At 43.6% G+C, this 14,556-nt stretch overlaps 1 protein-coding gene across 1 annotated transcript in view; it reads right to left on the bottom strand.

The window, feature by feature from the left end:
• Positions 1-14,556, bottom strand: part of LOC149455713 (G protein-coupled receptor family C group 6 member A-like) — a 77,752-nt gene that overhangs the window by 45,075 nt on the left and 18,121 nt on the right. Inside the window, exon 2 of the mRNA XM_089686101.1 lies at positions 2,880-3,177. Within this exon, the coding sequence (XP_089542227.1) occupies positions 2,880-3,177 (298 nt within the window). The remainder of the gene's footprint in view (positions 1-2,879; positions 3,178-14,556) is intronic.

Below are 14,556 nucleotides of genomic sequence, written 5' to 3'. Positions count from 1 at the left end.
ATTATTATTTATGTTTTGTTTTTTCTTTCTACATACTGTCACCCTAGCAGTGCATTGTTACCATGGTGCCACTGTACTGCTTGTGGGGGGTGATGAAGATTTTTTTTTTTTTCTACACTGATTGCTTTTACACCCATAAAGGCTATAAAAGCAATCAAAAGCAATAATTTATCCTCCTCTCTGGCTGCATTCTTGCAGCCATTGAGAACTACTGTGTGAGCTGTGATTGGTCACAGCTTGTCACATGGTACAAGGCTGTTGTGAATAGCCTTGTACCATGTGACCTCTGTGATAATTCACAGATTTTACATGTAGTAAGCAATAATGTCAGAAGTGACACCTTGCTTACTACTCTGCATGTGATCACTGGGAAAGCGCACAGTCCAAAATGGCAGGCGCCATTTATGAACGGCAACCCACCCCTGGACTGCCACCGTCTGGCCATTTATATACAGCGGCCGGAAGGCAAGTGGTTAAGAACATCAAATAGCTCATTTACAGTAATTTGGTTTAAACCTTGATATTGTATACATGGATGGGGACCCCAATCTTTTTTTCAACAAAAAAAAACCTGCCCATACTGGAGAAAAAGAGGGAGGGATAAAACCTCTCTCCAAGTTGTCCTGAATGTACTCCTCCATGGACTTTTGTTCAGGTTGTGACAATGGATATGTCTTTCCCTTTGAAAGAGGTGCTCCAGGGATCAGGTTAATTGCACAGTCAAAAGAATGATGTTGGGGTAGAACCTCTGCTTTTTTCTTGCGAAATACATATGCAAAGTTGTAGTATTCTTAAAGCAAGGTAGGAGGTATTGTCACAGCAGCCAATCGACTGTGAGATAGTCTTTTGGGATGATATAAACAGTTCTGCTGACAATACGACCCCCAGGAGGTTAATTCTCCATTAACCTAGCCAAAAGAAGGGTTGTGCTGTTGCAACCATGGATTCCCAAGGATAACAGGCAGAAATGGAGAGTCAATCAGAGGTAGGATAATTTCCCCCCTTGTGGAGTGCTCCAACATGAAGATTGTGATGGTCTTGAATACCACTGTGCCTTTTCCTAATGGTTGGCCATCCACAGCAATGATGCTCAAGGGTCTTGGTTTAGACACAAAGGAGTACTGTTTTTCTTAGCAAAGATGTGATCTAAGAATATACCAGCTGCTCCAGAATCTACAAAAGCCTCAAAGGCTCACAGAGTTTGAGGCTAACTGAAAAATTGCAGCTACAATGATCTATGTTTTGGAGGAAGGACTAACACAGTTCCTCCAACATGAGTTAGAACCTTCCTTTTTACAGGACAGGAAGGTAAACGGATAAAAAATGTCCTTTCAGTCCATAATACAGACATAGGCCCAATGAGCATCTCCTTTGTCTCTCTGCTTCTGTCAAGTGGAAACGGTTGATTTCCATGGGTTCTGCAAGTGTCACGGAATCAACTAGAGATTCAAGTTTAGGCTCCGGTGATTTTTTGGAAGTTAGTGGCTAGACAAAAAACTGACTGAGGTAGCTTATGTGTCCATAAACTCTCCTGACACCTTTCATGATACCGGACATCCAGACAGACACACAGCTCCAGTGTTCATTGTTGATGCCATCTGCAAGACCTGTATGAAAAGCTGCACAAAGAGCACTGGCATCCAACTTAGTCTCAGCAGTCAGAATGTGAAACTCTATATTGTGCCACAGTACTGGTACTTTGCAGTATGCCCAAAAGTGAGCATTCTGTGGCTGAAACCCTACCTGGTTTGTCAAAAATGTCTGAAGAGAAGACAGGAACTTATCAGCATCCTACAATAAAGGATCATTGTGTTCCAGGTAAGGAAAAACCCATGTCAAAGCTTTCCCTTTTAACAAAGAAATTACAAAAGTCACTTTAGCTTAAGAGCTGTTGAATGTCTCAGGGTTATTAAGGAAATGCAAATGGAAAAATGTTCAAAAAGACTCTGTAATCTTCAGTATCACCTCAAAATTTAGGTAAGGGAATTTTAGGAGGCACCAAAGACATGGCGTGGACGAGAGCAGGGGAAGGGGTCTGATCTGATTCAGAGGAGGCCAGCAGCAAGGATTTACCCATAGCAGTAATATCATCCAGCTTAGCGTCCAGAGAAGAACGATGCACGTCATGAGCACCAATCAACTTTTTTTGATGCGTGACAGCCTTAACTACCTCAGCTGGGTCCACTGTCACTGTGACCCATTTGTTATGTAAGGTACTTGTTGTAAAGTAGAGTACAAAATGGAGCTAAGGCTGAAGGTTGAGGTGTAATCGTAGTAAGGCAATCCCTGCAATAGTTAAAGAAATTTTATCAAATCCCTTCTTTCACTAAAAATACACTAAAACCATTATTATCACATTAAAACAAACTGTAGCATGCCCTGTGCAACACCCCCCCCCCCCTCCACACTAAACATTCACAGATCTTATGCCCCAACAGCAGCTGTAGCTGATGGGGGGGAGGAGGAGGGCACAAGGGTTTGGTACTGCAGTGGAGAGACAGCACAGGGTGGGGTCTGAGTGCCATGGGGGGTATGTGTTTTGAAAGTTTTATTCCACCTGTGGTTCCCCTGCAGCTCCCGAAGAAAGTGGGAGGGGAGATGAAGCCAGTAGCTGCAGGGGAGCCACAGGTGATTGGTGTTGCAGGGAGGAGGGACACATACGAGCAGATAGAAGATATATTCAAGGACAGAGGTGAAGCAGCAGCTGCTCCTCCATGTGTGCAATGTGTGGGGACACTGTGGACCCCACTCCACCTCAGGGTCCATGTGCCCTGCACAAATTGCACAAATGGATGATACACCACTGTATTGAATTAATCAACATTCATGTCATCTATGTACCTATTATGAACACCTAATAGACAAAACTAAAGTCTTACCTGAGGTATAAAGTAACTGCTCAGTATCCTTCCTATGGCAATGGAGTTTTCAGAAGACATTTCTCCTATAACAGCTTTAATGGTAGGTATGACCTCTGTGCTGTTACATTGTGTTGAGTTGTTTATTGCAAAGATTTCTGGTAGTAACCTCAGCGTTGCCTGAACCGCTTTGAGAGGATCAGAACAAGAGTCAAAGATCTCATAGCCCAGCTTTATTCCTTGCAAAAGAGTGGAATTGTTAATCTTCTCAATTGTATAGATCATAGACAAAGCATCAACCATTGTTCGTAACTGTAACCTGAAGCAGACACAGAGAGACAGGTAAATGGAATGAAAGGGTTAGTTAGTCCTGGATGTTAGTAGTGAGACTACAACAGTGACAACTAAACTACAGCTGTTGTAGGGTTACAGTTATTACCATGTGGAAAACATATTAACATCATTCAAAATTAACCTGGTCAGAACCAAGGAACTCAATGCGTTAACTCTTTTGCTGTATTTGCGTTACTCACAGTAAAATACACATTTGATGCTGAAGATTAGTTAAAACCCCCCGAAATCATATATTTAGATATTTTCTGAAAGCAGAGATCCTGGAGAATAAAATGGTGGCAGTAATGTTTATGTTACACAATATTAGCTGAACTGTTTATCAAACCCAGAGCACTGTGGTAATTCATTGAAAACTACAAGCCAACAGCTGCTAAGGGTGCCGGGACTTATAGGCACTCATTCACAGAAGTTGAGCCCTGCATGGAAATATTGTTTTCAAATCTGACAGATCGCATGGGGAAACTTCTCCCCGTTCTATCTGTCAGAAGGAGGGGGGTGGCATGCGCTAATGCGGCTATGAGAACATACTACATGATTCACCCTAAAAATGTGTGGAACATGCAACATGTTTCAAAGGTAAACTTATCCTTTAAGTTACTTTTCCTGCAAACAAGCACAATATGGTATCCAAATATTTGGTAAAATATATAAAAGAAGGTGTTGCATCAAGTAAATAGATACCAAATGTGTCAATCCCTAGAATTTCACCCGTCCATGAACTGGTACCAAACTTGGAGACCCAAAATTGTCCAAAGGAGATACTTTAAAGTCTTTACAGTTTATTAATTTAGAGTTAACAATGAACAATTTTATGTGTGTTACTTTTACATTATAGCGCAGAAGTGTCAATATTATTAGTTATCTACTCAGGTTAATATTATACAGCTGTTTCTGATCCACATAGATATCTTTGAATATTGTGAATCCTTGGTGCTTAACACCAATGACACCTTTGTTGATGTAGTCGGACCCCGAGATGAACTAGGGGACACATTTATGAGGCTCAAAAATCTGGTCACATCAGAAATACACACACATTGGGATATTGCCTTTTTGGAGAAATATGTTTCAGAAAAAATGGTCCCTAGAAGCTTGCGATGGGAAGTTGCTCCCCAGAGTGACATCTTAGACACTCAAGAGTGGTTCCACTATTTCAATGCTTGGTTTCATTATTTGTAAAAAGAAGCAGAAGCTAGCCAGATTGGATGAGGAAATCACTGCTTTGAAAAACAAATTACTTCCATTTAAGGCACAAGAAGAATACATTACTAGATTTGATAGTCTTAAAAAACATTTGGATAAGGAAGATATCGAGCAAAAAAACAAAAAAACTGAAAAAATATTTGAGAGACATTGAGGACTATAAGGCTAATAGAGTATTCAAATGGCAATTAAAGGATAACACTTTAGTCCAAGACATTAACAAAGCATCAATAGAGGATAAGGATTGTAGTAAGGTGTCATCAAGGGTACCTCGCTTGAATTCCACCACAGGCTCGGTCTCGCTAAGGGGCAATGAGAGATCTCAAAATTCTTATTCCTCCAATTATGTTCCTAATACCAAAAGGGGAAGCGGTTGAGTTAGAGGTGGCTCCAGGGGCCAATTCCATCCTAAGGGGAGAGGGGGATATAATACTTATAATCAATTTGCACCATTACAGGATGATTATAGGGGAGATAATTGGGGATCAGATAGAAATATTACTGAACAGCCTTATATGCAGAATAATTATGGATCTAGGAATAATATTCCAGATACTGCCCATGCCTTTAGACCTCAAAGGGATCATAGAGATGCGGGATATCCATGTGATCAAGCACCCTATGATAATGAAGGCTCTTGGGGTTCTACTATCAATTCCCATTTTTTTCCCAAGGTCAATGTAAACCCAAAAAGGGCTATAGAACAAAAAGAGGCACCAGAGGGGGGGAGGAGGATCCGCTCAAAAAAGAAGGCGGATATGAACAATATAGGTTTTTTTAACCTTAGCTCTTCCTCAATATATGACAATGAAAAGCATGTATTGAGCCATGGTTTAAAATTTACCTCTCCAAGAAAACTTAATAAATTTGAGACCTTCATGGATGTTCATAAGTTCATTACAAAATTCATATAAAAAGGTATCTTGTTAGCAATCCCACTAGGACTAATGGGAATATGAATGTAGGAGGACTTAATTTTAAGCAAACTTCCTTAGCTAATGCATCTCGCCTGGGAATGTGGCGCCTTCGGTCTCTGTTTTCAAGGACTTGGTTCTTAAAGATTTGGAAGATCTTTCCATTAGAAAGCAGAGACCGGACACCAGATTCCAGATGGGAATGGAAACCTTAAAAAAACGAAATGGCATTGTAGTTTGTCCAGTGGATAAGGGCGGTGTAATTGTTGTATTGGATCGTGAAGCCTATTGATTCTAAATGTGTCGCTTACTAGCCAGCAGGAATACTTATGCACCTTTGAAGAGTAATCCCACCACCAAATACAGAAATGAGTTGCTAAATTTAATAGAAGAAGGATACAAAAATCGAATAATTAATAAGAAAGAGAGGTCTTTTTTGGTCCCTATTGCTCCACGTGTATCTGTGATTTATTATTTACCAAAAGTGCATAAGGATCCTATTAACCCTTCAGGTAGGCCCATTATTAGTGGAATTGACTTAGTGACCTCAAGAGGAAATACATAGACCATTTCCTCCAGCCTCTGGTTGTGGATACACTGTCCTTTTTGAAAGACACCACCCAAGTTATTAATATCCTTGGTGATGTTGAGTGGAAAGAGTCTTATGTTTTGGCGACTGCTGACGTTGCCTCTCTATGCACTATCATTTCCCACTCTCATGGCAGGGAGGCAGTAAAGCATTTTTTAAAAAAGGATGACACATTATCTGATCTTCAGACTGATTTCATCCTTTCCCTTTAGATTTTGCCATGCAACACAATTATTTTTGGTTTGGGGATATATATTATTTACAAAGTAGGGGAGTGGCCATGGGAGCAAAGCTTGCTCCCTGTATGACCAATCTCATTATGGCCAAATGCGAGAAGGATGCTATCTATGGACAAAATCATCCACAGCTATTACTTTGGAAAAGGTACATCAATGATGTCTTGTTTATATGGGAGGGGGGAGTAAACACTGTTGATGAGTTGATTTCCACTCTTAATGAGAATGATAGGGGTATTGTTCTTCAACATGAACACAGCAGAGAGTAAATACATTATTTGGATTTACGAATTAGTGTGGAGGGTAACAAGTTATTCACTTCCACTTTTTTAAAAAAAACTGACAGAAATAGCTTTATTGGGCCCAGCAGTTGTCATCATCCTTCTTGGCTAAAGTCTGTGCCTAAGAGCCAGTTTCTTAGGCTCAAAAAGAACTGTACTAATCAAACCAATTTCTTAGTGGAAGCAGATCATTTAAAATTGCAATTTCACAAAAAGGGTTATGATAACCATATATTACAGAAAGCATTTAGCAAGGCAGATGCCAAAAATAGAAGTGAACTTGTTCCTAGTTTAAAGAAAACACAACAGAGCCATTCAAATCGGCTTTTGTTACTAAATATTCCACCTAGTATTAAGACATTAAGAACATAATCAGGAAACATTGGGCAGTGTTACGGAATGATAACATTTTGAGCCCTTTGCTCCCAGAAGCTGCTCCTGTCATTTTTAGGGGAGCACCCCCTCTGAGATTAGCTTTGGCCCCTAATGTCATGCCTCTGAAAAAACCTTTCATGTTCGATGAAATGAAGGGATATTATCCCTGCAGAAAATGCTTAGTCTGTAGGTATAATGTGTGTAAAAATAGGAAAATTGGTGGTTTTTCTTCCATTATTACTAATGAATCATTTAAAATTAAAAGCTTTATTACATGCTCTACAAGAAATGTAGTCTATTTGATTCAATGCCAATGCGGGTTCCAGTATGCACAGGATGCACAGTCAGAAAACTACAAACCAGGGTGAAAGAGCATATTGCCAACATAAAGAAGGGCTTTCCCAATCATAGTGTTTCCAAGCACTTTGCTCTTCACCATAATAAAAACCCTGAAGGTACGCTATTCATTGGCATTGATAAATTCTCTAAGAATGGGAGGGGTAGTTAAACCAAGCGAAAGATCTCTAAGTTGGAAGTATAGTGGATTTATACTTTAAAATCTTATGTGCCCCATGGTCTCAATATTGAGTGGGATGTCACCGCATTCATTAATAATGGTTAGTTTTTTTCTGTATATTTATATTATTATTTTGGTATATTTATAATTTATGATTTGTATATTTTATTGTTACTTATATTCTTTTATTCTTATTCTCACGTTTACTTGTATTTGGTATCCCTTATCTTTATTTTATTTTTGGAATGTAATATATCTTCTTGCCTTTTTGTGATGTTTGTGAATGGTTAAGCTGCTATATGCTTTTTGCACACAAGTTGGAGCCACGGCCAGTACTGCTACGTTCGGGTTCGTTTTAGTAGTGTACTTCATTTTATAATTATTTCTACTTATGTTTACCTATAGTATATACAGAGGAGTCCACCCGAGTATCGATCGATTTTTTTGTATTATTGCTGTCCAGTGTCCCACTAACTCTAGTTTATGATGTGCTGGCACTGGCAAATGTGTATGGGAGTGTTTGGCTTCTGTGCCAGACTCCCTTTTTCCTGTTCTGATGCATGCTCTCATTAGATTAGGGGAAGAGATGGGCTCCCTCCTCCCTATATTTAGGCGCCACATCTGTATGCTGGCCACACCCCTGCAGACATCACTGATGACGAAGCGCGTTGGATGGAGTTAGAGCGCGTGACATCAACATGTACCGGAACATGGCGGCCATCTTATGGGTTTGAAACATATCATTGGGATACATGGTGACATGCTGTTTTTACTTTTGTTTATGTGCGTTCAATACTACGTTTTAAGGCAATAAGTCCTTTTGAATATACTACACTATGAGGATTTTCTTGCTCTTTGAATGATATTGTCCTCTATGAGTATAATTAATTTTTACAGGTCCATATTTAGCCTTATGCTTGTATTACCAGTTGGAAGCCAATGTCTTGATTATGGCAATCTTTTGAAAGTGATCCAACAGGCATTTCCTCCATTCAACACCTGGGGCCAGTTTGTCCCTTTGGAACCAAAAAAGTGTTTGGGTTCACTGTGGCAGAACTGTTCCACCTGGGCTTCCTCTTGCAGAGCGATGTGGCATCCATGGCATAGTCTCAGCCAATGGTCCCCCTTTCCAACAAGTTTTCCAGCACTCTGCCAAGGTGGGTATTAAAGCTCAAAGATAATCCTTTCCCGATATCCCAAACCACGAGTCGGAACTTTGTGTAGGGGGAATGAATGCATCACTTTATTGAACACAACTCAACTTATACAGTACATGCTGGCAGTAATCCCTGCCCCATCCACCCCCACCAGACAGTCTGGCACCTGGTTCCCCACCCACACCTCAAACTCTACAGTACAATACAGCAGTAATCAACACAGTATGAAATCTGGATAAGTTAAAGGCTACAAGTCCCCATTACCCAAGCAAACTGCAGAATGCCTGTCTACATAACAGCTGCTAAACATATACAGTTTAAAAAAAAAAGGTAGAATAGGAAGGCCACTTAACAAGGGGATAAAACTGAAATGGAAAGGGCAAAATTTTATCACAAATGGACGGTTCTGGCGAGACCTTCCAATGGGTCTGCTTGGGGCTGGTCGGTTCAGAGGGTTACTTCACCAACTCTGTTTGCCGGGACAAACCATCCGCATTGGCGTCTTGCGTTGGTACTGGATGTTAAAGTTGTAGGGCTGGAGGGCCAAGCTCCACCGCAGCAGATTACCATTGTCCCCGGAGACCAGGTTCAGCCATATCAGGGGGTTGTGATCCGTGAGTAGGGTAAAGGAGAGCCCGTACAGGTAGGGCCGGAATTTCTTGAGGGCGCATACCAAGGCAAGACACTCTTTCTCCACAGCAGTGTAGGCCACCTCCCAGGGTAACAACTTTCTACTTAGGTAGGCCACTGGATGAACATTCCCGTCTTCCCCAATTTAGCTCAGAACAGCGCCCAATCCAAAGGTGGAGGCATCTGTGTGAACACAAAACCATTTGCAAGGGTCAGGAGCAGCCAAAACGAGAGCATAGATCAGGTCATGTTTGAGCTTTTGGAAAGCCGTTTCACACTCTGGGGACCACACAACCTGTCAGGGAAGATTCTTCTGGGTCAGATCCGTTAGGGGTTTAGCAATGGCACTGTAGTATTTGGGCAGTGCCCACCCCCGCTCCGACATGGACCCTGTACAACTGGCCCTTTTCCCACTCATACCTCACATCTCCCAATCCCCCAGGATCACTCCCAGCCCTCCGTCTATAGGGGTCTAAGGTCCGGTCACTGGCTGTTTCTTTAGCGAAATTAGCAGGGGAATCCCAGGTCAGGGCAGGGATGAGATCAGCAGGTGGTGGGTATTCGACTCCTACAGGAGCCTTGGCAGGTGGACCGGCAGCGTTCTCCCTAGTCTGGTGGCGAGTGGTGACCGGATGAGCTTCAGCAGGAGTTCCAGTGCCAAAAGTGGAGACCAGGATTCCCAGATCATTTCCAAGGAGAACCTCAGCCAGCAGGTTCTGCATTACTCCAATTTCAACGTCCCTGGCCCTGGCCCCCCAGTCCAGATGAACCTTTGCGGTAGGAATCCGGTAGACATGGCCTCCCACTACCCATACAGCCATAGACCACCCAGTATTGGCCTGGTCTGGTACCAGTTGGGGTTGGACTAGGGTGAGTGTGGCCCCAGTGTTCCGTAATCCTTGGGCCCAACGGCCGTTAACATGGACAACCTGTTGGTGATGTCGGCGATTGTCTGGGGTGGCAGCCTGGACAGGGTTAGCCTTGTGAAAGACCCCTATGTCCTCATCCTTGGTTGTAAAATTCCTCCATGAAGAGGTGGTGTCACTGGGGTGGTCCTGCAGGCATTAGGCAGAGGGAGTGGTGGGTCGGTTGGAAGCACCCCGAGGGGGTTGGCTGGTCTAAGGCCTTGGTGGATTCCAGGGGCAATGAATACAGATGTGCCCTGTTTGGTTGCAGCCATAACAGTGTGGGCCAGACCACTTTGGGTTGGAAGGTGTGGATGGTCTGAGGCATTCTTGGGTGACCGGAGTGGGTACCACTGGTTGTAAATGAGGTACAGGGGGAATGGTGGGCTCAGTTAGCCTCCTGTTGTTCAGGTACTCATCTGCCCAGCGACTAGCGTTGGCTAAGGTTAGGGGGTATCTGTCCCGGACCCAATGTCTAACATCCCCCAGAGTCCATTGTAAAACTACTCCAGTAACAGCAGTTGCAACAGTTCCTCTAGCTTGGTGATCTGACACCCTCGAACCCAGCTGTGGGCAGCGTGTTGTAACTGATGTGCCCATTCAGTGAAGGTGTCCTGGGGTTTCTTCTTGAGTGCCCGGAACTTTAAGTGGTACGCCTCTGAGGTGAGAGCATAGCGGGCCAGCAAGTGTTCCTTAACATAATCGTAATCCAAGCAGTAGCTGCCAGGTACAGTTCTGAATGCGCCTGCAGCCCGACTAGTTAGCTTGCTGCTCAAAATGGGGACCCGGTCTTTGGCTGCCACATCATGGATGGTGCACAACCATTCAAAGTCCTGAAGAAAGCTGTCAATGTCCCCATCCGCCTCTGAGAAAGTTTTAAAAGCAGTGAAAAAGATGGGGTTCTGGTTGATGGTTTTGACTTTCTCCACAATGAGGAAAGATCCCACTGCTGCAAACTAGTTGTGGCAGAATTGTTTCGCCTGGGTTTCCTCTTGCAGAGTGATGCGGCGTCCATGGCGTAATCTCAGCCAATGGTCCCCCTTTCCGGCAAGTTGTCCAGCATTCTGCCAAGGTGGGTATTAAAGCTCAAAGACAATCCTTCCCCGATATCCCAAGCCACGAGTTGGAACTTTGTGTAGAGTGAATGAATGCATCGCTTTATTGAACACAACTCAACTTATACAGTACATGCTGGCAGTAATACCTGCCACCTCCACCCCCACCCCCACCAGACAGACTAGCACCTGGTTCCCCACCCACACCCAAACCTCTACAGTACAATACAGCAGTAATCCGCACAGTATGAAATTTGGATAAGTGAAAGGCTTCAAGTCCCCATTACCCAAGCAAGCTGCAGAATGCCTGTCTACATAACAACTGCTAAACATATACAGTTTTTTAAAAAAAAGGTAGAACGGGAAGACAACTTAACAAGGGGATAAAACTGGAAAGGGTGGGGGTGTTTCAATTTTGTTTTCCTGTTTTTATTGATTATGTAATTTCCTATTTTTTTCAAGCTATTTTTTACTCAGCTTTATTTTTATCATATGGGGAACTGGCAAACCCACTATGTGATAGCACAATGCAAGTGACAGGTTCTCTTTAATGAGTTTTACCAAACAGGAAGTGAGGGAAAATCTGCAACAGGGACAGAAATGCAAAGCTGATGATTGTTCTAGCCCCTTCCCCTACTCTACAAAGAAAAGCAATGTATTTCTAGCATTGTTGCTATTGGAGGTTTACTGTCACACTCTGGTAAAACCATTGTCACCAGGGCAGAGGGGAAATTTCTCTAATGGACAGATTTTTACCACTGCTAAATGTGACAGCTTCCTCCTGGATCTTGGGGATCTAGCACCTGTAGCACATGATATCAGTCAGGGATTCCTAAATAATAGGGGAATGTAAACAAACAGCGGGGATAGTGTAAAAAAAGTATGGGGTCTCCCCAAAATTCATGCCATGTCCTTTACGTCCCAAAGAGAGACTCCACAGAAAGAAAAAATGCATGGGATCCCCCCAATATTTGAACCATATATGGTCATGAACGTCACCCAGAGACCACGTCCCTTTTCTTATGTTGCGGAGTCAGGGATCAGGAGGTGTAATTCAGTGGAAGTCAAGTGATGGCTTTTGGAAATTTTGGCAGGCAGCAGGTTTCTGTTCCATTTGGTGGGTTGGCAGGTATGTTGACATTGATCTGCATTGCTGGTTGACTTGATTGATAGTGAATTTACATTGTGGTACCTTTTTTATTAATTAAAGGACTTTTTAAAAATGTGTATGTGTATACTTACTATTGACCTTTTTTGTGAATGTGTAGATGTACTATCTATCCCATACTTATTCACATAGGGGGTATCTAGGGACCACCTAATTTTTAACAGGGCTTCCAGGATCTGATAAGCCCCCATCCACAGATCCCTACAACTACTGAGCCAGGGTTGTGGTAAAGGGCTATGTCCTCATACCATGTTGACAAGGTGCTTTGCCAGGTGGTCCCCCTACCACAGTACCCCCCCCCCACGTTGAGGACAGTGGACTTGTATGGTTCATGGAGGGGGGTGTGCATGCTTGTCATCCCCTTTATTGGCCATCCATGCTTCTCAGAAAAGGATCTGGCATGGGTTTAACGGGGGCCTGTGCATTCTTCTCCTCTATTTTGCATAGGTTTCCCCCTTAAGTTCCTCCTAAAATTCATGCCAGACCTAAAGGGCCACTATCCCTGTTGTTTGTTTACATTCGCACTATTCCTTCAACTGATATCGTTTATAGGGTTCTATTCCTCCTCCTACTGACCACAGGTGCTATGCAATTTTCTTACTCCCAAGGCTGAGGCATTGTTACTGCTACTGACCCTGAGGAATTTTCTACTACCACTGACCACAGTCCAGGTCCCCCTAAAGTCTGAAAGACAATAAACTGGCCCTTTGTTTAGAGAGTTTGGAGACCCCGAATTTAGTTTTGACATATGATTTCTGATTGAAACTATAAGATATGGTTCTGAGGGAAACTGGTCTAGATTTCAGATAGGCTGAAATCGAGAGTCACTTTAACAACTTGCCCTCCTGAGGATTTACCCCCCTTAATGACCAGGCCTCTTTTTGCTACTCGGCGCTGCACTAATTCAACTGATAATTGCGCGGTCATGCAATGCTGCACCCAAACGAAATTTAGGTCCTTTTTTCACACAAATAGAGCTTTCTTTCGGTGGTATTTGATCACCTGTGCGCTTTTTATTTTTCACGCTATAAACAAGAAAAGAACAAAACTTTTGAAGAAAAACTATATTTTTTACTTTCAGCTATAAAAAATATATAGTAAACTCAAAGTTAGGTATAAATTTAGGACTACCCCACCCCCTGCTAACTTGCCGACCTCCTCCACTCTGGGGATGATCACCGCCATAAGTCGCTGATCGCCGAAAGTTATAGCGTTTACAAATGGCGGTAAAGATACTGGGATTTAAAAAAAAAAATTATACTAATAATGGCGGCGATCAGCGACTTATGGCGGTGATAAGTGACTTATGGCGGGACTGCGGGACTGCGGGACTGCAGTGGACATTCTGACACTGGGGGGAACTGACTTGGGGGTCACTGACATCCCCAGTGACACTAATACAGTGATCAGTGCAAAAAAAAAAAACACTGACACTGTACTAATGGCACTGGGGAGGAAGGGGTTAACTTTTTTATTTACTGAAAGGGTTAACTGTGTGAGTGGAGTGTTTTACTAGGGGGTGGGGGTGTGTACTGCACGGGGACAAGCTGATCAGGAGAGAACTCTTCTTTCCGGCTCAGCATGTCAGGAGCTGACAGGGAACTGACAGAGAGTAGAGCTACTGCAGCCCTGCTCTCTGTCAGTGATTGCCACTAATCAGCAGGACACAGCTGGTAACGATCGGCTGTGACCTGGCGACTGACATCCGTGGCCGTGATCGGCGGGACAGGTAGGGCGGTGGCACGCCTCGCGCGCCAACTACCTGTTTTGCAAACACACGTTTTAAAACGTGGTTTTGCCCAGCTGTGCCGCCCTGCCAACGTATTTCTACAGTGGCTGGGCGGCATGTGGTTAATATTTCCCAGACTCAGTGTCAGGGATCCCCTCGATCCCTGCCGCGATGGTCCCGGCGCAGGCGCAGTGTGCCACCCTGTGCAGGGACTCGAGCATTAGGTCCGGGCCGGCCGTGGCGTTCGAGTTCGCGCATGCGCAGTAGAAGCCGCGGCCGCCCGCTGGGCACCAATGGCAGCGCAGGGCGGGATATTTAAATGGCCCTGAGCTGTCATTCAGTGCCTTCTGGTCTTACCTGTATCCTGTATCTGCGAACCTGTGAATTGTAAGTTGCTGACCCGGATTGTGCTTTGACCACTGCTGTATTTGTCCTGCCCTGACCCTTGCTTTGCCTGACCTCTCTCTTGAATGCCCCCTATTGGATCTGACCTGCTGTTGCTGACCTGGCGTGTGACTCGACTATTCTCTGCCCGCTGCCTTGTACCGTACCGTCCTCCCTGTTACCGACCCGGCTTGTCTGACC

This window comes from Staurois parvus, unplaced genomic scaffold (assembly GCF_062004578.1).
Source record: "Staurois parvus isolate SC_StPar_1 unplaced genomic scaffold, SC_StPar_1.0 ptg000390l, whole genome shotgun sequence".
Lineage (NCBI taxonomy): Eukaryota > Metazoa > Chordata > Amphibia > Anura > Ranidae > Staurois > Staurois parvus.
Note: the sequence above shows the minus strand (reverse complement) of the source record. Positions and strands in the feature narration are given on the sequence as shown.